Here is a 24513-nt window from a genome sequence, read left to right on the forward strand (position 1 = left end):
GGACTAATGCCCCGGGAGGGAAGGCCGAGCCTTGTCCGTCGACACCTGCCTCCTCTGGCCAGGAGCGGGTCGCAGCCCGAGTCTGAGGCACATGGGAGGCCACAGCAGCCCAACCCCAGGGCAGGTGTCCTGCCATCTGTCGCATTTTTTGGTCTCACTAGGGAATGAATGGGAAGAAGTTCCCAACTGGAGCTCCACTGGGAAAGGAGGAGGCCGCTCCCTGAGGAGCTCGTTGCCTGGGCCTCCCTCGTCCTTCTTTATCTTGTTGAACATGTGATGAATCCAGGCGAGAGCCCAGGGTTGATCCATCAAGGTCCCTGTCATGAGGCTCATGGGCGCTTGGCCAGCACAGGCGGCCTCGCAGCCCTCCGGCTCCCAGCGCCCACTCTGCTTCAGGCAGGCTGGTCTCCGCCTCCTGGCACCTTTGCCATCCTACCGCTTCTCTTCTGCACCACCCACAGCCTTTGTGCACGTGCCCGTCCCAGCCTGCAGTGTTCAAAGCAGAGCCCAGGCTCCCTCTCCTCCGTGACGTCCTCTGTGGCCCCTCCAGCCCAGCCCCCCCTCTCCTGTGGTTCCTATGTCGGTGGGAGCTCGTGGCTGCATTGCCAGCAACCCCGCCTCGCGCTGGCCTGCAACAAGGGGCACTGCTGAGCCTGTGTAATCGGACCGCCTACAGCAGGTCTGGTGAGGCTCCACCAGCAGCTCACGCGTGTCCCAGGGACAACCAACTTCCTATCTCCTGCTCAACCTTCATCCTCTACTTCCCCAGTGACCCCTTGCTCGCACGAGGCCTTCCCTTTACAGAGTGGAGCGATGCCACTGCCCTTCCCAGCATCCGACGGGAAGAGACAGCTGCTTTCCCCGGAAACCCAGCCAGCGTTTCCTCACATCCCATTGGCTTTGATCACAGCACAGGCAGATTCTGGAGCCAATCCTGTGGCCAGGGGGATGGATGTGCGATTGGCTCCAGCCAATTGGGCCTGTCCCTGGAGTTGGTGGTTGGATCAATTCTACTAAAAACATATGGCTGAGATTCAGGAGGGGTGTTTCTCAGAGCGAAATCTGGCAACTATTGATAGGTGAAAGGGGAGACAACAGACAAATGACCATTCATTAGCTGTCCTGTTCCTTTGGGCATTAATCACCCCAGTCGTGATGTTATCCATCTGTCTTGCACATTAGATTTCATTTATCCGGTCTCTGAAAACGGTGCGATAATACGGTGTCTTATAAGCACCAGACCTGCTTACATTTCTTTTGTATGCCCTTAACTCTGAGCACATTGCCGAGCACACAATTGTTGCCCAATAAATGCTTATTGGATTGAGATGTGTTGGGATGATTGAACCACAGGAAAATAGTGGAGGTATTCCTCTAGGGAGAAGCAACCTCACTGCTAAGGGAAGGCAGGGGCCCATCTTTTGCATGGGGGAGTTAATTACTGATAACATGAGGGTTTAAAAGCAGCAAAATCAAAGAATTATGTAAGTGTTGAGTTAGGAGGGACATTAGAGATAGGAATACTTTTACAGGTAATATGATGGGCTTTTCAATACCTGGAAATGCTTCTTTCTGAGTGGGGCATTTTCACATGGACCAAAGAAATGAAGGCCAGGAAAGAGACACCAGGTGTTCCTGCCCAGAGGTTTGGTGGCTGTTGAATCTTGTGGTACTCCTTGCTGATCCATAGGGTGATCCATCATCTATTCTGGGACATTTTTGAGAGTGCCAAAGTGCTCACCTAGATAGGATGATGAGACAGGAGAAATAAACTGGAGCTGTCCCAAGCCAGCCGGAACCTAGTGATCATCTGTGGTCTGAGTATCTACCAGCCACCAACTAGGGGCCCTTTGCCCACCACTCTCCATCTGCCTTTGGTTCCTTGGGCATGGCAATGCTCAGCGTCCTGGCAGGGGCGAGTGGGAAGCTCCCTCATGCATTGCTGAGAGTTAGGATCCTGCAGCATCCGGTTCTGCTTGGAGGACAGCGGCCGTCCAGATAGTCCTACAGTGACATAGGAAAGGGCAGCACTTTCCTCTGGTCTTTCCTCTGCTTCATCTATGATCTTCTAAAAATTTTATTTGTGTATTTATTTATTTACTTAGTTTTTGAGACAGGGTCTTGCTCTGTCACCAGGGATGGAGTGCAGTGGTGTCATCATAGCTCACAGCAGCCTCAAACTCATGGGCGCAAGCAATCCTCCTGCCTCAGCCTCCTGAGTAGCTGGGACTACAGGAATGCACCACCATGCCTGGCTAATTTTTTCTATATATATTTAGTTGGCCAATTAATTTCTTTCTATTTTTACTAGAGACGAGGTCTCGCTCTTGCTCAGGCTGGTCTTTAACTCCTGGCCTCAGCCTCCCAAAGTGCTGGGATTAAAGGCGTGAGCCACGGTGCCTGGACTCATATATGATCTTGTCTCTTCTGCTTGGGCTGGTCCTGTGTGTCTGAAACGCCGGTGTCCGCCCACTGGCCTTCCTTAGTTTTGGGAGAGGCTCTGTCTTTTCTGTCAACATCTTCAGAGCTTATGGATTTTCATCTTCTGTTTTGGTAGAAATTTTATCTCTGGCTACTTATGGCCTGTTAACTTTCAGCATTGCAAACTCCTAAAATAAACGTTCTTTTCAACCTCACTTGGTGTTGTTCAGTTACATGCCAGGGGCTACTGCCTCCTGGACTCAGCTATGGTTTCCCGCATGTGGTATCCGAGAAACATGGTGGGATTCCATGCTTCGGGAGGGGAAGGCATGTGATCTGTGGTCCACAGGGCATGGGCATGCCCTGCACTGTGAGTACCAAGGTGGAAATTTGAAAGTGGCTGCCCCTGAATTTGCTCTTAAAAAAAAAATCCCTTCCAGCCAGGCATGGTGGCTTATGCCTATAATCTCAGCACTTTGGGAGGTTGAGGTTGGGGGATCACTTGAGGCCAGGAGTTCCAGACCAACCTGGGCAACATAGCAAGACCCTGTCTCTACAAAAAAATGTAAAAATTAGCCAGGTGTGGTGGCACAAACTTATAGTCTAGCTACTTAGGAGGTTGAAGCAGGAGGATTGCTTGAGCCTAGGAATTCGAGGCTGGAGTGAGCTATGATGACACTACTGCACTCTAGTCTGGGTGACAGAATGTGACCATGTCTCTAAAAAAAAATCCTTTTGTATATACTGGATAGTTTACGATTTGATTCTGAGATACTATGGAATTATTATCAATTTTTGAATTATTGATTAAAACTAATAATATACAACATATTGTTAAGTAAAAAAATTTAACTAAATAACACATTTTAATGAAAAATAATGATATTTTTGAAAACAAAAAGTGTTACAAGAAAGTGTGGCATTGTTTTACTTTTTTGCATATCTTTTCCCCCAGCTTTATTGTGGTATGGTTGATGTATAATAAACTGCATGTATTTAAAGTCCCTAGTCTGTTGAGTTCTGACATATGCATGCACCTGTGAAGCCATCACCGTAACCAAGGTAATGAACACGTCTACAGCCCCAAACATTTCCCTGGGCCCTTCTGTAAAGTCTGTCTTTCTCTCCTCCAAGTGGTATTATTATTATTACAGTTATTTCAGCATTGCGTCCTAGTCTCAGAGAGCTTCGGTGGCTTGTCAGGAATGGTGCCCCAGGCCAGGTCCTGAGACCCTGGTACCCACGGCCTCCCATGACCTGTCCTACATGGTGAAGATTAGTCCTTATTTCTTCCAGTTGTGGGGTTTTTGCAGCAGCATGAAGCTGAGGGAAGACTTAGTGGCGCTCTGTTGCTGACTCTCCACGTGCCGGTCCTTTGACGCTGCTGTGCTGCTCTTGGGGGCCTCTGCAGCTCAGAGATCGGACAGGGAGGAAATTCTCTCACCTTTGGTGTGTTGGGGCGTCTGCCTGGGTTCCTCTCACTGCTTCACCTTCCCCTGGCTTTGGGCAGTGGTCCCCGGGCCCTGTCTGGAGTGCAGAGACGCACCATACACAGATCAGCGACTGTGCTGATGGGTCCGGAGGTCATCTCTTTGGGTGCCTGCCCGAGTTGGCACCTGGAAATATGACAAGAGTGGTTGAGTGTTCATTTCCATAGCAGCCTGGCTGGGTCGTCCCCAGCCTTTGGTTGGGGCTTAGGTGAAGCCTCCATGAGAAGGGCCACGCTGCGGGTCTCTGGGACAGGCTCACTGGGCACTGGTCCTGCCCTCTGCCTCTGCTGACCATTGGCCATCCTCCCCTCGGCTGCAGAGGACAGGGCTGGAGAGGAGGTTCCCTTGCTCTCATCCAGGGCTCCTAGGAGAGCAAGTTTCCATCTTTCTTCTCTACTCAGGAAGTTCCTCCCTGTGCTCCAAGTCACAGTGTCTGGGGGGGTGGGCGGGCAGAGCCTGCTCCCTGACCATGGGTTGGAAGTTCCCGAAAGCCAAAGTGAACTTGAGGCTCTGATCTTAATGACGACACAGGGAGACCCTGGGTTCCTCAGACGGAGCAGTCGGGAGGCCGGTCTCAGAAGAACCCCTGCTCTCATTTCCAAAGCCCTCTGTCTCAAGGGTACTCGCCACACTCCTTAGTCTGTGACAATGGCTGCCCTGGCCACCATCTCCGCATGCCCTGGACGATCTCCTCCAGCCGTGTGGGTATCAACCATGATGGTCTGAGAGTGTGGGCTCCCCAGGGCCCTCTCTCACCCTCACTGTGGGACCACATGCCTTTGGCCTTGGTGATGCGAGATGACCAAGGCTGGTGGTATCTTCAGGGAGTCTAAGGAAGTCTGTCCCCTGCCCCTCCACCGCCTGCACGTTCCTCTCCCCGCCCTCCCTCGCAGCCCCACTCCCGGCCACGGTGTGCTGCAGCTGATGTTCTCGGCTCACAGCAGGGCCCGGGACCAGAGCACGCTCGGGCCTCCGGGTCGCGCTGAGGTGGCCTGGCAGGACTTTGGGGAGGAGGCTTGAGAAGTATCGGTTTCTGCGGTTTGGCCGGGACTGCCTCCCATTCCTTCTTGTCTCTCTAGAGGGAGGACGTGGCCTTGCGAAGCCACATGCAATCTTTGGATCACAATAACAAGAACAAGGAGACATAAACAACAAGGATAATTTGACCCAGTGTGTGGCCTTCGGTCCCTGCAGAGGGCCTCGGGCAGCAGTGGCTGAAGCACTGGAGAGACCCCTGCCCCTGCCCCGTTCCTCCATCCCCCACTTACCGACTCTCCTGTGGAGGGAGGGGTTGCAGGGTTGCTGGGGATGGGCTGGCAGTCCCAGGGAAGTGCGGTGTCCCTCGTGGGGGGTGTGGGACGGACCCTGGTGCCAGGAGAGCTGGGTTCCATTCCTGGCTCTGCTACTACTGAGCTGTATGTCCACACCCAGGGGACTCAGCCTCCTGGGCGCCAGGCCTTCAGTGGTTACTGGAGAAAGACAGGAGTGCTTGGAGGTCACAGTCTCTCCAGCTCCAGAGTCGTGCGGCCAAATCCATTCACTCTTCTGAAATCCCCCTGTACCCCTAAGCCAGCTCTGCCTTGAGCTGTCAGCACGGGGTGTTGACTGGCACTGTGGCAGTCTGATTCTATTTGACTCTCTAAACTATGAGGCAATTTATACAACTAGATAATTTTTCCCTGTTCTAATCATATTCCATAATCTATTTTGGTTGTTTTCAGTATTTTGCTATTATCAGATGCTGTCATTAATGTTTTTCCCATTTATTTTTAGTTGACAGATAATGTACATATTTATGGGATACAGTGTGATATTTTGATATGTGTATACAATGTGCAATGATCCAATCAGGGTAATTAGCATATCCAGCACCTTAACTGTGTATCATTACTCTGTGTTGTGAACTTTCAAAATCCTCTTTTTAGCTGTTCGAAAATATGCACTAAATTGTAGTTAACCTTATTCACCCTAGATTGCTGCAGAAACCAGAACCCATTCTAGCTGTGAGTGTGTATCAGTTAACAGCCTCTCCCCACCCTTCCTCCCATTCTTCCTGGCCTCTGATATCCACAATCCTACTCTCTACTTCCATGAGCTCAGATTCTTTTCAGCTTTCACATATGAGTGAGAACATGGAGAACATGTAGTACTGATCTTTCTGTCCCTGGCTTATTTCACTGAACATCATGTCTTCCAGGCTTATCCATGTTGCTGTGAATGACAGGATTTCATTCTTTGTTTATGGCTGAGTACTATTCCATTGTGTATGTAGACTGTACTTTCTTTGTCCATTCATCTGTTGGTGGACATTTAGGTTGACTCTTCAACAGCAAAAATCCAAATAATCCAGTTAAAAAGTAGGCACAGGATCTGAATAGACATTTCTCAAAAGAAGACATACAAATGGCCAACAGGTACATGAAAAAATGCTCAAATTGCTAATCATCAGAAACATACAGATCAAAACTGCAGTGAGATATCATCTTACCCTGGTTAGAATGATGATTATCAAAAAGACAAAAAATAACATGCTGATGAGGATGCAGGGAAAAAGGAACTCTTGTACACTGTTGGTGGGAATATATGATAAACTAGTACAGCCACTTTGGAAAACACAATGGAGGTTCTTAAAAAACTAAAAATAGAACTACCATATGATTCAGCAATCCCACTACTGAGTATTTATCCAAAGGAAAGGAAATCAGCATATCAAAGGTGTATTAGTCTGTTTTACATTGCTGTAAAGGAAATACCTGAGGCTAGGTAATTTATAAAGAAAAGAGTTTTATTTGACTCATGGTTGTGTAGACTGTACAAGAAACATGGTGCCAGCATCCACTTCTGTGGGGGTTTCAGGAAGCTTCCAGTCGAGGTGGATAGCAGAGGAAGAGCAGGTGTGGTACATGGTGAGAGAAGGAATAGAGAGAGAGGAGGTGGTACTCAGCGCCTTTAAAAACCAGCTCTCAATGAACTAGTAAAGGAGAACTCACTCACTCTGGTGGGGAGGACACCACGCCGTTCCTGAGGGATCTGCTTCCAGGACCCAAACGTTTCCCACCAGAACTCCCCTCCAACACCGGGGATCAAATTTCAACATGAGATTTGGAGACACCAAACATCCAAACCATATCAAAAGGGACACCTGCATCCCCGTTTCTATTGCAGCAGTACTCATAATAAATAACTCAGGATTCAAATCTTAAATTTTTTGACTGGGAAGGCCCAAGCTCTTTTCCATTCTGTTACTATGCCTGAAATAATCCAAATACAAATGCAGGGCTGAATGGATGCCGAATGGAAATAGAGGAAAAGGAAATTTTTTTTTTTTTTTAATAAGTTTTTGCTCTCTTGCCTGGGCTGGAGTGTAGTGGCATTGTCATAGCTCACTGTAACCTTGAACTCCTGAGCTCAAGTGATCCTCCTGCTTTAGCCTCCCTAGTAGCTGAGACTACATGCATACGCCACTCCTACTGGATAATTTTTCTATTTTTTGTAAAGGGTCTTGTTATGTTGCTCAGGCTGGTCTCAAACTCCTGGCCCCAAGCCATCCTTCCACCTCTGCCTCCCAAAGTGAGCCACTGCACCTGCCTGTAATCCTAGCCCTCAGTACATGTTAAACTCGATACATGTTAACCTCCAACATTAGATTCCTAGTTTAGTAAAAAGAGCTTCTGCATTTGGTAATGGTTTGCTCAGGGCTTGTCAACGATTTCTTTTTTCTTTGGGAGACATAACTAGTCACACCAGCTAATATTTCACATAAGCTGATACGTTTTTCTTTTTATGAGAAGGTAACAGTATTGCCTGGGATGAAAGGAACATGATGGCTTGATGTTACTACCACAAAACTGCATTCCTGCTTTTATTTTCATTCAAAACAAGTTCCATTTGAGGAGGAAATGGAGAAGCAGCATGCTTTGCTGGAAAAAATTAATGTCCCCGTATTGGGAAACAATTTTGCATTAGTTAGTATAAGGTAGGCTGCAATTGATGGAGCCTCTAAAATCACAATAGTTACACAAGGTAGAATTTTATCTTTCTCATAAAAATCCAAGAGGCAGCCTAGGGCTGCTATGACATCCCACAGTCAGTCCCAGCTTCTGTGTGGACTCATGGCTGTTTCTGGTTTGGACTTTGACCTCAAGGTCTAAAATGCTTGTATCCATGTTCCAGGCAGCAGATTAGGGAGACGGAAGAAAACGAAGGGACAAAGGACACCTGCTTGCTGTGTTTGGAGAAGGTTACCAGACACTGGGACATTGGCCAGAAATTCCCACTGTGGAAATGCCTCACTGCAAAGGAGATGTGGTCTTGATTCTGGATGGCCATGTGCCTAGTTAAAAATGAAGAGCATGAGAATGGCTGTCAGGGGACAGCTAGCAGTCTGCCACCGAGGCCTTGGAATTTGACCTTTGCCCTCCAACCCTTCCTCAAACTTAGAACATCTGCACCCACTTAACTGACATTTGGTACACACTCGAGCCACCAACTCTAGAGAAAGTTAAAAAGACATCCATCGCGATTGAAAAACACACACAAAGGATGACATGTTAACATTGGTAACAGTCACGACCTCATCTTAGTGAGGGGGATGATACCGTGCGCCATCTTTCACCAGAAACGTCATTTCCGGGCAGTGGGGAGACCCGGGCTCGCAGGCCAGCTTCCACAGATGGTTTCTTTCCTTACCCTTCATTTTCACTAAATTGGAAAAGCTTAAATTACAGTAACAGCAGCAGCAAGTGATCGATGACCCTGTCTGGTAGTCCTGGATATTGCAGCCAAAGGTGGGTGTGGAAATTGGGCCCCCGGTTTCCCACCGAAGGCCACTTGCAGTGTTTTACCAGAACCGTGCCGCACTGGGAAGATGGAAGGTTGAGTGTCGCACCTTAGGGCTGCCACATAGATTCCTTATTGACCCTGGGACTTGATTTTAGCCTAAAAAACATGTCTTTTGTGTTCTGTTAAGCCCTGTGGTTCTTAACTATGCCCAGTGACAGGTCACATCTGTCTCCCACGAGACGGGAAAGCTATCAGGTGGAACAAAAACTGTCTGGATTTGAAAACGGTTTTTATCACACTCTGTGTAACTTTGGGAAAAATCATTTAAATTTCCCCTGCCTTAGTTTCCTCGATTGTAGAATAGAGACAGATAGAACCCACCTTAAAGCGCAGTTGTGAATATTGTGTGAGCATGTGACTACCTAGCTCAGTTCTGGCACATAATACACATTCAATAGATATGCATTGTGGTTATTTTTATTATTTTTAGGTATTTGAAAACTCTAGCCTATCCAAGCCTTTTGTACCCCAGTTCAATATTCTTATGAAATCCTGGTTTATTCTTCCTTCTTCCACCTTAAAAATCATGAGCTTTCATCCCCAAAGTGGGGTTAGGTTCTGGACGTGTGAATTACTGAAGATATTGTAAAGCTGCCATTGAAAAATCATAGAAATAGTCTTCATTTGCATTGTGAGCACCATAAAATATCTTTTCAAAATTCATCATTTCAAAGACACATGTGAGCACCTTCAGTGGGGAAAATGTTCTCCACTTGCCATCCATTTCTCTGCCGGCTCCCTGGCCAGGCTGTGAGTTGATGGTTTTCACTGGTGTCTTCAACACGGAACCAAATGAGAGGGAATATTTGATGAAGTATTGTGCTATCAGCTTGTCCCACTTTCTTTTTGAACACAGTGAAGAGGTTTAAACACAATGGTTGTGATTAATTTTGCAGGTAGTTTTAGAAGTGTCTTGGCAATAGTGGGACTTTCATCAGTTTTTCCTACTTCGTTTTGGTCCTCTTTCATTTTTCAATGAAAAATCAAATTGAATTAATTAAATCAATTAAATTAATATCAGAAAGTGTTTTTCTTCCCTGTGTGTGCTTGCTCTGACAAAAAAAAAAAGGGAGCTTTTATTTGGAGATGAGGCTGGCTCCCTTTCATAATCTGACAAATATTTATAATGGTCACCAGGGCCAAATGAGTCGCTGAGTTGATAAAAGCTAATTTTCAAATACTCATGATTACTTTTCATTTTTGGGTGAAATCAACATGCAACACAGTCACTTGTCCTGGGACATAGATTCATGTTCTATATTCACACTGGAGCCCCGTTCATGATTTATGTTTATGATATTATTTTGTGTTGTATTGTTTGCACTATTATGTCATTACTTTTAGGCTTAGGTGCGCCACTTTTGTGATGGGGGTCTATAACACAGCACAGTAGTAGAATGCAAACTTGAACAATAAATGATGAAAACATGTGAATGGACACAAGTTGCAGGCTACTCATGGCATGCTAGCAGAAGAACGCTGACCAACTGTGATTGAATGTAATAGGATTTCTGTGAGCATCATAGTGATTACATTTGAAATCTGTGAACAAAATTATTTTAACTCTTTTTTTTTTTTCTGTGAAGCCATACCAAACTTCTAAGGGACCACACTTTGGGAACAACTGCCCTACGGTTTTTGGTGAGGGCATTTCTGGAAGAGAGGTAATGAACTGGCTATGAGTGGCAGTGGCCTGGTCCCTGGTGAAGTTTAAAGAGAACAAAATCCGGAAACTGAAGGTCCAGGCTTCTAGTCTGGGAGAGCTGGGGAGCCAGGAATTTAAGCTATGTCCTCACAAGTGTTTCCATTTTTTCTTTCTTTGTGCCTTGCAGAATAAAAGCCAGGGCTCCATCTTCGTCCGGATACATGCCCCATGGCAGGTGCTGGCCCGAGAGGCAGAATTCTTGAAGATCAAAGTTCCCACCAAGAAAGTATGAGCATGTTTCTCCTGGGTTCTGGGCCTCCTGAGGGCTGGATGCATGCAAACAGTTTGGGAATAGGGCCAGGTGGGATGTGGGTTCCACGGGATTGAAATCACACTGGCCTCCCCAGGGACCCATGATGTGGGTGGGGCAGGGAAGAGCTGGAGTGGGCGGGGAGAGAGAGCCTTCCTCCTCTGAGCACCACCTGAATTGTGCTCCCTGAGAACCCAAGCAGAGTCCATCTGGTATCTTCATTTTTCTGTTACACCCCCTTTCTCCCTCTTCTTGAGGTCCTAATATTGCCAGGCATTTCTTTAGAATGAATATAACAATGTGAGCTGGCAGTAAGCTATGCCGATTGCGTCAGTTGCTTATGGGGAAAATAGACCAAACTTCCTATGAAGATACCTATTCCACCACTAAATATTGTGCCATGGTGGGGTTCACTGATCTCTTCTGTAAAATAGAAGGTTTTAATCATGTGAGTTGGTTAAAATAATCTGGGAAGTATTTTCAAAATGTTCATGCTAGTTTCCCACCTCTGGGATTTTGATTGGATTGGTTGCTATGAAATGAGATTCTACAACCGTGTTGTGAAAAAAAAAAAGATCCCGGGGAAGTTCTGATGCACATCTGAGTTGATAACCACACAGTTTAGATGATATTGAGGCAGTTTTCATTCAAGATAGTCTCTATATAATTTAAAAATCTACCTAGGGAATTCCTAGGTGACATGTCTCTTTGCATAATAAAATCTAGCAAGTAGCTCCAAATAAAAAAGAGGCATGTGCTCACAGATTCCCCATCCTTATTAGGTATTTTAGGGGAAAGGAGTGGTTATTGACTTTGACCATCTGAGATGTCTTGTAGGGAGGGTCCTGGGGCAGACAGTATTCTAGTTTAAACATGGGTTATCTGTGGGTGATCTCTCTCTCTCTGTCTCTCTCTCTGTCTCTGCCTGTGTCTCTCTCTCTCTCTCCCCCATACATGAGCACACACACATCCATGGTGTAGTTGTGCAAGCAGTGACCTACCTTTTCAGAGATCAATCTTGATCATTGCAAGTACCTTATCATAATTTCCGCCCTCCCCACCATTACCCCGTATCCCTTGCCTTCTGTGCTACCACTGTTATCAGCTGTCTTCTCCTGTCTTCTCATCACCACACCCGCTGGCGGTAGCATCGCCACAGTCAGCAAGACCGTTTTGGCTTATGTTGCTGGCTGTGCTGACACCATCTTCACTACCAACAGACCTATCAAAAATCACTCCTCAGATACCAGCATGTGAGTGGTGCCATCATGACTCCCTCACTCAAGAAGAATAGAGTCTATGGGCTCTGTTCTCGCAGATTTATTAATATTAAGATGGACAGTAACTCTATGGCAGGTGGACAAAGCCTTATTGAACAACGAACAAACACAGATATAAATATTACTTACAGGCCGGGCGCTGTGGCTCACGCCTGTAATCCTAGCTCTTGGGAGGCCGAGGCGGGCGGATTGCTCAAGGTCAGGAGTTCAAAACCAGCCTGAGCAAGAGCGAGACCCCGTCTCTACTATAAATAGAAAGAAATTAATTGGCCAACTGATATATATAGAAAAAATTAGCCGGGCATGGTGGCACATGCCTGTAGTCCCAGCTACCCGGGAGGCTGAGGCAGAAGGATCACTCGAGCCCAGGAGTTTGAGGTTGCTGTGAGCTAGGCTGACGCCACGGCACTCACTCTAGCATGGGCAACAAAGCGAGACTCTGTCTCCAAAAAAAAAAAAAAAAAAAAAAAAAAAAAATATTACTTACAGATGCTTTACCAATGAAAGGTGGCTTTGGGGGAGCCCATGCCTGAAGCCCCTGGTTTCACAGGGCCCACACTGTGATCTTCCCCGTTCAGTTGTGCCGCTGTGTCCTGTCTACTACTGTAGTCCTCACATGCTTGGTACTGCCACCCTCAGGTGCAGGCCCTCCTCGTCCCCTGCTGATGTTCTCCAGGTCTCCTGGCAACAGGGCCCAAGTCTCAGTTTTGGGTGGAGGCTTCAGCTTCTACTGGTGGGGTCCTGACCTGGCCAACCCTTTCCCTCTCTTTCCTCTGTGCTCCTTCTCACTCCAACACTTTCTTCTCTTTTCTCTCTGGGTTATCTGAGTATCCAACATTCTTGTAACCTCATTCTATTTGTATCTTGTTTTCTATGTTTTAATCTTTGCTGCTGATCCTTGGGAAGGAGGTGAGCAAAACTCTAATGCCCACGCTGGTGTTTCAGTCCCGAGGGATGGTCCTTTTAGTGAGAAACCTGTGTGTCTTCCTTCCACCCTCCCTCACCTGCCAATCTTCTGTGCTCTGCTTCCCTTTCTCCTTTCTCTCCCAGGCTTTTCCTTCTCTTCTCTCTCCCGGTGCCTTGTGCGAGCTTCCCTGTCTGTCCTTTGCACACCCTGCCACGCCTCCATCTCTCATTTCTCTGCCACCTTCCCCTCCTCATTCCCAGACTCATCCTCTGCCTCTGCTCCCTCTGGTCTCTGCTTTTTTCACAGACTCATAAATTTACAGCATAATTTTGCATAATGACATATGTGCCCTCAGAGGTGCAGTGTCCCTGGCCATTAGCTCTTTGGAACTCACCATCTGTAGCTGAGGTACACCTGCACTCGCGTTAGCAGGTGCGCCCACCAGGGCGAGGGCATGCCCTAAAGCAGCCGGCTCTGGTTTCCTCCCTTTCCACGTGGGCCGCACAGGGCAGTAGAACTACTGGACGAATCCTCAGCAGCACAGCCTTGTAGCCTTGGTTCTGCACTTGCTGTGTGATTTGGGATGTCACTCCATCTTTCAGAGCCTCAGTTTCCTCATCTATGATATGGGCATAATGATACCTGCCCATTTTTGATAGAGGGCTGTTGTAAGAATCCAATTCCTAACCAGTGTTGTGGTTAAGAATTTAAATATTTTTACGTGTGGTCTCAATTCTTGGTCCCCCAATCAACTTCCTGGCTAAATCGGCAGCCCGCACGGATGGAGCTCCACTGCAGGAAGGACTCGGGAGAGACACGGAGGGTGCACAGACAGCCCACGCCCTCAGGGAGCTGGCAGTCCCGGCCAGGACCAGAGCAGTGCACATCCCCAGACACCATAGCAGTGGCTGGGTGCTGACTGGTTAGCGCAGCGTGGATTGTGTGTGTCAGCATCGGGGATTAGGAAGTCGGGGGAGACAAAGCCATGTGACTGATCCTACAAGTCTGCAAATACAACAGGAAGAACTTTCTTCCCGAAGTTTCTGGTTCCCAGACTCCACTCAGGTGGACTGTCCTGGCATCTTTCTGTGGCTTCAGCCCTGTGTCCTCCCTATATTCAGAGAATGCAGTGGCTCGTGGCTGACCTCTCCCAGGTGTTGCACGCAGGCGAGGCGGGTATAATTTGGCATGCTGTGTAGGATGCATGTGTTTGTAAAAATTAGTCTGCCACTCTGATCCTGGGGGCAGGGCTGCGGGTGAGAGAGCAGTGTGCAGAGCGAAGGACAATGCAGGCAGTCTGTGGAGGGCTAGTGTCAGGCTTGGTGGCATTTCTCTCTTTTTAAATGGATTTGGGAAGTGACTAAAATACGAAAAAAACCACATTTGCAGAGAGCCACATCCTGTGGCGGGAGAGCGTGGAGGAAGAAGGACACATGGCGTGGGATCAGTTAAGTGTCCTTCAGGCCAGTGGAGGCTTGGATCATAACTCAGCAGGGTCCGGGGAGACCAGGAAGATGGGGAGGAAATCACGAAATCGAGATCTCAAACCTGGACAAATCCATCGTAATGCGTCCGGGGACTAGGAGTCCTGAGCACAGATATTAACTGGGAAGAGGAATCTTGGAAGGAAGCATTTGTTTTCCAGAAACAACAACAGAAGAGCCAGCATTTTGTGAGGGACACTCAACATCCGTGCACAGGAGAGGGTGGGGAGGCCTGGCCTTTGGCCCCAGCAGCCCGAGAGGGTTGACTTGGGTGTTTGGGGGCAGGTGCTTTCTCACGTCGGCTCGTTACCAAGGTGGCTCTTCTAGACTGGGGTTGACATCAGTGTTTGTTTCTCATTTACTCTTTGGTATGTGTGAATGAACAGCCTTTTCCACACCCCTTGCAGCCACTTACTTCCCGTGACCAAGCTGGGAGTGGTTGAGGAGTTGCTATCTGAGGCTATAGGGAGGACTTTCTTGTCAATGAAATCATGTCAATCCATCCAAAGCCCTTTAGATTGGCAAGAAGTGACATGCTTAGGATGGGTAAAAGTCATTCTTGTCCAAATTTTCAGAGCTTTTGTAGCTATATTTAATAGAATGACTGATACTGCAGGGGTCTCGTTTGCTGTCTTTAGGAGTCTGTAAGGACTTCAGCTTATGAGTCCTTTGCATGCAAGTCGACACTGTTAACTTCCATCAAGTCATACCTTTTTAGGAAAGCAGGCTCAGAGCTCCACATATCTCCAAAGCAGGAGCAAGACATGTTGCCGGGGGCTCTTGTAAGGAGTGGCGATGAGGTATGTAGGATGCCTTGCAAAGAGGCCCATGCGATACACTACAACCACTGCTACTGCTGTTGCTGCTGCTGTTCACAGCCATGCATGTAGGGCAGCAGTCGGCGCCACACTGGGGCTGTCCCTTCCTGCTCTTCCCTTTCCTGTCCCTTCGCAGCCAGCGTCTGCAGCGCTGGGGGAAATGGGCCCCGTCCCATAACTCTGCTAAGGCAGCCAGAAGTCCAGACTCGGGGTCTGTGGAGAGGAAGGAACAGATGGCCTTTGGATTGTGTGCTGGGGGATTTCTGTTTCCTTGAGCATGGGTCCTTGGGGCGTCCTTTAACAGGATGTCTCTGTGCGGGGTCTGCGGTGCAGCCACCGGGAAAGCCAGCAGGAAGACTGCTCGGGCCCGTCTGTGCAGGACGGACAGCTTGAAGGCACCCGATTCAAGGGCGCGACGGCAGGTGTCACAAGTGGAGAGCTAGAGTCCTGCTGTTGGCTCTGCCCCCATGAACCCATGGGGTTATTTGATTCATATCTTAGTCTGTTTCCCAAAATGGGACTTGAGATGGGCTACACCCGAAAGAATGGATAGAAATGGATCATTTTAAAAAAAGACAAATAAAAAAAGAATCACATTAATGGGGGGGGAGTAGGAAAGTACAGAGGAAATAATGATAGTAGAAATTCAAAATAAAAGTGATCCATGTAAGTGAGACAAAATTTCATTTTGAGCTTCCTGGTAGCCAAGGCAGAAAGATCTGTGGTTCACATTATCTATAGAAATCGGCATCTATTTTGTCAGAGGAGGCGCTCTTTCCTGTTGCTAAGCATAATTGTTCTGTAAAGAACATGAACAATGTAAGGGATTATGTTTTCAGTAATGAGCTCACATAAGGCATTAGAATGTTTTTGCTTAAACAGGCTCTGGATAGAAACTAGGTATGTAATGTTAAACTGTGGTTTAGGGAGGGTTTACTACAAAGTCATGTCTTCAAATTTCTGATGAGCTAACTTGATTCAAGGATGATGGACAGAGCAGAAATGCAATTATTACCTTACTCCTTTCCCATGAAACCCATGTTTTGAAATATTTATGACTACTAAACTGCATATATTAAAGAATAATTTATCTTCTTTTTTTCATTAACAGAAACATATATAACTGCCAGTAAGAATTTTCTGGTCAGTGTGAAAAAAATGATTGTTTCCACACTGAGCTGAATATATTAATAATTCCAGTTAAAAAGCAAATAAACTTGACATTTTAATTACCTTGAATGACTCTTTGAGAGAAAAATACTTATTTCATTAAACTTTGTAAATGATTTGAAATTGTTCTCAGATACCTGTTACTGCCCCTCTAGAGATTCTGAGTTGGTAGCCATGGCTTTTGCACAAACTTCACAGGAAAAACTATCCCGGCTCATGGTACCCACCCTGCCTCAGGGAGTCTGCTTGGCCAGGACACACACACATGCACACATACATGCACACACACACATGCACGCACATGAATACACATGCACACACAAGCACACAGATGTACACACACGGACACACATGCACACACAGGCACACATATGCACACACATGCACACACATGCACACACACAGGAGTGGGTGGGGAGAGAGGAGAGAGGGAGAGAGGTGGTAGAGAGAAACAGAAAGAGAGAGACTATAAGGAATTGGTTTATGCATTTATGGGGCTAAGACGTCCCAAGATCTGCAGTCCTTGAGCTGGAGACCCATGGGAACTGATAGTGTAGTTCCAGTCCAACTTCAAAGTCCTGAAAACCAGGCGCGCCAACAGTGTAAGTTCTAGTCTGAAAGCCAGCAGCCTCTAGAACGAAGCAGAACTGATGTTTCCGTTCTAGTCTGAAGGCAGGAAAAGACCGAAGTCCCAGTAGCTCAAGCAGTCAGGCCGAGGGAGTTCCCTCTTGATCAGGGGAGGGACAGCCTTTTTGTTCTATTCAGGCCTTCGACTGATTAGATGAGGCCCACCCACATTAGGGAGGGCAATCCGCTTTACTCAGTTTACTGATTCAAATGTTAATCTCATCCTCAAACACTCTCACAGATCCACCCAGAATAATGTTTGACCAAATATCTTGGTACTCCCCATGGCCCAGTCACATTGACACATAAAGCGAACCATCACAAGGCTTGTGTTTTTGAAGTCAGTAATCCTCTTTGTAATGGTATGAGTAGTTGCATTAAAAAAGATGTGTCCACGTCCTATCCCTGAGACCTGTGACTATGAGTTTATTTGGAAAAAAGGTCTTTGCAGATGTAATTAGTTAACAATCTCAAGATGAGATTATCCTGGATTTAGGATAGACCCTAAATCCAATGACAAGTGTCCTTATAAGAGAGAGTCAGGAAAAGATTTGAGACATAGAGACACAGAGGAGGAGGAGGAGGCAGAGACTGGAGTTATACAGCCCCAAGCCGAGGAGTGCCTGGGGCCGTGGGAAGCTGGAGTAGGCAAGGCAGGATTTCCCCAGAGCTTTCCGAGGCAGTGTGTCCCCACTGGCACCTCGATTTCAGACTTGTGGCCTTCACAACTGTGAGGCAATAAATTTCTGTTGTTTCAAGCCACTTTCTTTGTGATAATTTGTCATGCAGCCTTAGAAAACTACCACTCTTCCTCCAGGCAGGAAGCTGTGAACAGATGATTCAAGACCTGGGTCTCTGGTAGGCTGGTTGGCTTGCTCTGCATTGTGAGAATCCACTTTGCAGCTTCTAAGATGGCTTGGAGTAGCTTTGTTCATTCATTACCACTGAGGCTTTTGTTCTTTGTTTTTTTGAGACAGGATCTCATCCTGTTGCTCAGGCTAGAGTGCAGTAGCCTCTTCGTAGCTCACAGCAACCTCAAACACCTGGGCTCGAGGGTTTCTCCTGCCTCAGCCTCCCAAGCAGCTGGTACGACAGGTGCGCACCATAACACCCAGCTAAGTTTTCTATTTTTAGTAGAGATGAGGTCTCGCTCTCGGCGAAGGCTGGTCTTGAACTCCTGAGCTCAAACGATCCTCCTGCCTCCGCCTCCCAGAGTGCTAGAATTACAGGCATGATCCACCGCGCCTGGCCCAGCCATTGAGCTTTGAGGTTGCACGGAGGAGTGTCTGGGCATGGATCTCCCTGCCTGACCTTGGCATGTCCACGACTACTTCTTCACATCCATTCCTGCTTTGGTGACATAGGAGGGTCTGGGAGAGGTTCCCCTTGGCTTGAATGGTGAAGGAAATCCAGTGTAGCTAATGTCAAGAAGATCTGCTTATTCAATTCAACAATTATCTTCCCATTTATACTTCCAATTCCAAAGAAAAGCACTGGTTTGATTAAGTAAAAGCTTCTTTTGCCTTGGTAAGAGGGATCTGCAAAGAAGGCTATTAGCGTGCTTTAAAGCTTGTCCACATTTTATAATTCTTACATTAGACTTTGAAAGAAAAGGTTCATAAAACCACTCTGGACAATGCCAATCAGAACGAAATATCTTAAAATCAAAAGACTTGTAGCCAGAGGTATAAGTTGATAAAGAGATGATTAAATTAATTGAGCTTTAATATAGTTAATGCTTCCTATGTGCTAAGCAGTTTGCTAAGAGTCTTACGCCGATTATTTTCTTTTTATCCTCACAACAACCATATGAGGGAGGTACGAGCTTTAGCCTCATTTTATAGATGAGGAAACTGAAGCTAAGAGAGGTTTAATCAACCTGTCCAAGGTCACACGTCTTGAAGGTGCCAATCCAGGGACCCCACGCCAGCCTGACCGCACAGCCAGGCTCCCACCCGCTCTCTGTTCTCAAAAACCCGAAAGTGGAACTGAGGCAGGGAATGGCGTGGAGGGCACTTCTCAGAGTGTATCCTGTAGAATGACAGTCTTTGGTTTTATTAAAGAAAAGAAAAAAAGTTTCCATGGCCGAACCCACTGAAGAGACACTAATTGTTACAATTTATCTGACCAATTAAAAGTTCTGAGGAGCTTTGCATTTAAAAAGAATGGTTCAGTTTTGTACACCCCTTTTTTCACTGAACATCTCTGAGTATCCTGGGAAACTGACTTTGTACAGAATATACCAGATTGAGTCATCATGGGCTCCGGGAGGCAACAGGTTTGAGTTTTCATTTTCCCATTGTTCTGGACTAGCTCAGTGAGTTACTTGACATTCCTGGGTGTGACAGCTCTCTCACCTGTGAAGGAAGAGGGTGGACCCTAAATTCTCTGTCATAGCTCTGAAAGGCTGTGGTCCTGGTAAACCAAATGGGAATTTGTGGATTTGTTATTTTTTCCTCCTGTTCTTGATGTTAGCTGAGGGGCCTGAGGACAGATACCGTTTGGGGTCATTCACACTCTGATTGTGTGCAGATATCTAGGAGTAAAAATGTACCACACCTGCTACCTCTTCACCTGTGCTGTGAATGGGCAGTGCCCTCAGCCCACGGTGTCTGCCCCGCATCTGGGGCTTGGCTGCACCCCTGAGCCCGCGGCGCGCTGGGTTTTGTCTGAGTCCCCTCTGGGCTGCACTGCTCTTCTCCAAACCGCGCCTCTCTGCGGGGCCTGCGTGGAGCCCCCTCATGTAGAACCCTGTACTCCTCCTTCTGCGGGCTGGAGCCTTGCCATTGGCTTTAAATGTTTGTCCCTGGTCCTGGAATGATCTCCCCACTCTTCCCTGAATAAACAAATTCTACCCATCCTTTGAATCCCAGCCCAAATCGCACTTCCCTCGTGGACCCTCCTTTATTTCTTTAGCCTGAAAGGATCCCACCCTGCAGGGACCCTGAGTCAACCTACAGCTAGTCCTTATCTTACCTGCGGTGCCTTCCTCTTGTGTCTCTAGATGTACCGTAAGTCACCTGAAAGCAGGAACTGTAGTTCATGTTTCTTACGTATTCCCTGAAAATACTAGCATGATGTTCCTTAAATATCAGTTAAATACTCACTAAATACTAGGTGGATTGGCCCATTGATGCCCAGTAATTCTTGTTCTCCAGCCCCTGGGTCTCCCTTTGCTCGTGATCCTTGGCAGAGCCCCTCAGCTGCGAATAGTACATGCAAAATTCCCTCCTCACCCCGTCTAGCTCTTCCTTCGTCAGGTGGCGATTTTTACTCTTTGGAACTATTTCGATAGTTCGGTAAATCCAGAAAGTAAAAGGCAGGAGAAACTCCGTGAGTTGTGTTGAGGATGGAGAACTCGTAGACCCTTGGTCACGGGGGAAGGGGCCCTGTTTACTCAGCCTTCACGATGACTTTCTGGACAGATTATTTTTATTATTATCGTCCATAACTTTTAAATGAGCTAGAACTGTTGCTGTTTACATAGGGTTGACTGGCTGTAGGTGGGGACTTCCTCTTGTTGTCACTGCCTGTTCTCAAACATTTGTTTTTAATAGAGGCGCAGCGGAGAGGGTAGGGTTTGTATAATATTTGATATCTTTATGGGCTTTTTGGTGCATGCTCTTTGACTGCATGGATTGCTATTGAAATAAGCTGGAAAGAGTGTAGAATGCTTTGCCTTTTTATTCCTTTTGTTTTCTGTAATGTTTCTCATCATAATACATTAGAAAACAAAGTGGAGGTACCTACGTGCTGTGGCTCCGGTGAGGAACCTGAGTGGGGCACTTGTGAGAGTGGAAGAGCCGTTAGTGGTAATTAGGCCAGGACAAGAGTAGCAAACCAGGACTGTCCTAAGCAACTGGGACGTGCAGTCACTCCCCCAGTAGGTGACCTGAGAGCAGCAGCCCAGTGGGGCCGGCTGCCCCTGTAGCTGTGGGAGAGGGGGCGGCGTGGGGAGAGGCGGAGAAGCTGTCAGGGGCAGCCAGATCCCGGCAGTCGAGCCTGCGGGCAGGACTCTCACCCAGCGAGAGCTCCTTCGTGATGCGCTGGCTCATGACGGCTCCTGAGAGCTGGTCGCTAGGTCTTCGGGAATTTGGCAAGCTGGTCAGTGCACCACTGGTAGCTTGGAATTGGCTATGGTGGGAGCATTTATACCAGGAAGCCAGCAAACTTTACAGATCAGCAGCCCCCACCCCTACGCCATCCCCGCCCTCAGGGGGTGGTGAAATGTGCACCAGCACGCCACCGAGAAGAGCCCCGAGACTGGGAGACTGGGAACTGGGTGCAGAGCCACAGTGGGGCCGGTGGCTAGATCTGTTCCAGGGGTGGGCAGGGTTGAGGCTGAGGGGGTTATGGGAGTCCTGCCCTGGGTGTGAAAGGGCTACTGCTCGGCCAGGGACCAGGAATGCAATGCCTGCTGTCCAGTGCAGAAGTTCATTTCCTGCGCCCCTGCCCACTCTGCTACAGCCGCGCGGGCTCCCAGCTGCCCCAGCACGCGCCGGCCTGCTTCTCTCCCAGCGCCTTTGTGCTCGCCGTTCCCTCTGCCCGGAGACCCTCTCCAGAGACCCCGAGAACTCACTCCCTCGCTCCACCCTCGGTCAGGCCTCCCGGACCATCCGGTGTGAAGTGAGCTCCCCCGCCCCACTCTCCACCCCTGCATCTGTCTTTCCTTCCCCAAACTTAGCACTGCCTGGCACCAGGTTGTTTCTTTGTTTGGAGCCTGTGTCCTTGCTACACTGGAAGCTTCAGGGGGGCAGAGATTTTGCTCTGCTACGTCAGCAGCACCCGGAACAGTGCTCGGTACAGAGCACGCACGAATAGATGCTGGTGACGAGCGAGGGCTTGAGCCACACAGGCCAGATCCACCCGTGGTGGGGCTTGCTGGAGCAGGGTGTGAGGCAGGCTCAGAGGCTGCCTCCAGGGCCACAGGGAGGGCCGCGTGGTCCCCGAGGGATGTCTGCAAGGGTAGGGCAGTGTTGTGGTGCATGCGCCATTAGTGGCTGCCCTGATCTGAGTCCCCAGTAGCCACTTCCCGTGACCAAATAACATAAGCGTCCAGTTGTACCTGGATATGGCTAGGTTGTGTATAAGAGGTCCGAGCCCTTTGGAAGGCTACATTTTCCATCCGTCCATCCATCCATCCCTCCATCCATCCATCCATCCATCCATCCCTGCATCCATCCATCCATCCATCCCTCCATCCATCCACCCCTCCCTCCCTCCTTCCTTCCCTCCATTCATCCCTGCATCCCTCCCTCCCTCCCTCCCACCCTCCCTCCATCCATCCATTCCTCCATCCAGTGAATATTCACTGAACGTCATTATGCACCAGAGACTCTGCTGAGCGTGGTGATACGGTGGTCACTGCCACTGGCCCTGGGCCCCACGTAGCTTTGGTGAGGGGAGGCTTCAGACGTCACGTGGCTAGGTACGAGTTGGGAGGCACCCGCGGAAGGAAAGCGGGGGTGTGTGTATGAGGAGAGACCCAACCAGAGGAGCCTCATTTAGCTGGGGGCAGGGGAGGGGAGGCGCCATTGAGCTGAGGCTGGAGTGCTGGGTAGGGGTTTGCCAGGTGGGGGGGCAGGTGAGAACCTTCCGGGAAGATGGGAGGACATGTCCTCAGGCACCGAGGTAGGAAGACCGGCCTGGGGGAGCCGGTGTGGGTGCAGCACGGAGAACGGGCAGACAGCTGAGGCAGGAGGCCCCCCACAGCCTCGTGGGCCATGTGATTTTAAAACTGTGGATGTAATCACCAGTCCTAAAAGTCAGCAAGCATCTTTCACGTGTAGAGGACATAGTGACGACAGAATTAAAAGCCATAAACAAATACAGAGTTAGACAATAGAGAACGTGCATTTTGTAAGTACATCACCATCCACATTCAGCTTTGCTGCTGAGGGGAACCTGCCTGCAGGCGCAGGTGGGGACAAAGGGACGGCCAGCCCTTTTCCTGGTGTGCACCCAGGCGTCTCCCTCTGGGCTCCAGGGTGCAGCTCATCTTAGCAGCTCTTGCCGTTGTTTGCATTTTGGTGGGTAAATGTGCTATGGGCAGCAGCGTGGAGCCCCTGGGTCCAGGCTCAGCACGTGCATGTGCCGCTCAGCACAGCTGGGGACAGGGCACGGATCCCTCAGCATCTTTGGCCTCTCTTGCTCCTCGCTTCTTCAGCTCCGGAGACTTCCATCCTTGTCCAGCCAGTGTCTTGCGCGTCCCTGCCACACTGCTCGACTTCTCTGGGTGTCTGGGCCTCCCGTGAAGGCCGAGTGGAAAGGAGAGATGGCCGTCTTCAGCCCTGCCTTGCCTCTCGAGATGAGGGCGATGCTGCGCACAGTGACTGTCGAACCTCCATGATCCTGAGACCGCAGGAGGAGCAGAGGAAAGCGCAAATATTGAAATGAGGCAGATGATCTGATTAATTTCTGTCAACACGTGGTCAGCTGGGGCACGCTCTTTGTGCCTGGTCTGTGTTCTTCCTGCCCGTGGCTGGGAGAGGCTCTCGGCCTCTGCAGATAGAGCGACTCACAGATCATCGAGTCATACTGTTTCTGTTTTATACTATTACACCTTTTCCTTGACTTTTGGGGTCATTGGATCTCCTAATGTTTGTGTGATGTTGGGCATGTTAGCAAAACTTTCCCTGCCTCGGTTTCTTTATCTGTAAAATGGAGACAGTGGCTTGTACACTGTCCAAGACATGCAGCCTGTTCCCTGTGGCCTGGGAAAGCACACGGTTTTAATGCAGAAAGGAAACGCATCAGCCCTCAGACCACACTGCTGTGCCCCTCTGGAGGGGAGAGGGTGAGGGAGACAAGGAGGAAGAAAGAAGGAAGAAAAGAAGGAATCTCAGTAACCCCCTTATACTGTGTCAGCGAGGCCAGAGCGAGCTTTTATGAGAACCACGTTTGAGCCCTGGAATAAAAAATAAGAGCAACATACTTTAAAAATTATTTATGATTTTAAGCACATGAAAGGCGTATCATGTACCCGGGGAGGGCATAATGGGGAACAGCTGGCGAACATGTGTCTCGCCGTTTCTGAGGATGTTCAAGTTCTCTGATGTCCAAGAATAACAGTAATAACGATGCCACTGCTGGTTGTATTAATAATAATAAAGACGGTCAGGTGCCTTTCTTGGGCCCCGCTGAAGGCACGAGCAGAGCCTGGGCCGCCAGGGACGTTAGGTTGGCAGAAACAGCCCTGGATGGGGCAGCTGGGAAACCTGGTTCCAGGCACGATTTTACCACCGACTCTGGCCAGTCCCTGCCCCTCTGAGCCTTAGTTTCTCATCTGTAAAATAGAGATGCTAAGCCCACCAGGCAGGCACGCCTTGCAGAGTTCTCGCGGCCCTGCCCAGTGAATCCGTAGGCAGCGCGGGCTGCACCGCAAAGCATCTGCACGTGGAAGGAGCCCTTGTCGTCCTGCTCCTCTCCAGCACTTGCCGCAGGCCCACCACGCTCAGGACCTGCATCCAGGAGGTGCCTAGAAATGCTTGTGCCATGGAGGAATGTTTCTTTTTCCTCA

General features: G+C 48.6%; 1 protein-coding gene across 1 annotated transcript in view; it reads left to right on the plus strand.

The window, feature by feature from the left end:
• LOC142873452 (anoctamin-2-like) overlaps positions 1–24513 on the plus strand; it is a 93185-nt gene that overhangs the window by 56670 nt on the left and 12002 nt on the right. Inside the window, exon 3 of the mRNA XM_076007859.1 lies at positions 10586–10684. Within this exon, the coding sequence (XP_075863974.1) occupies positions 10586–10684 (99 nt within the window). The remainder of the gene's footprint in view (positions 1–10585; positions 10685–24513) is intronic.

This window comes from Microcebus murinus, chromosome 10 (genome assembly GCF_040939455.1).
Source record: "Microcebus murinus isolate Inina chromosome 10, M.murinus_Inina_mat1.0, whole genome shotgun sequence".
Lineage (NCBI taxonomy): Eukaryota > Metazoa > Chordata > Mammalia > Primates > Cheirogaleidae > Microcebus > Microcebus murinus.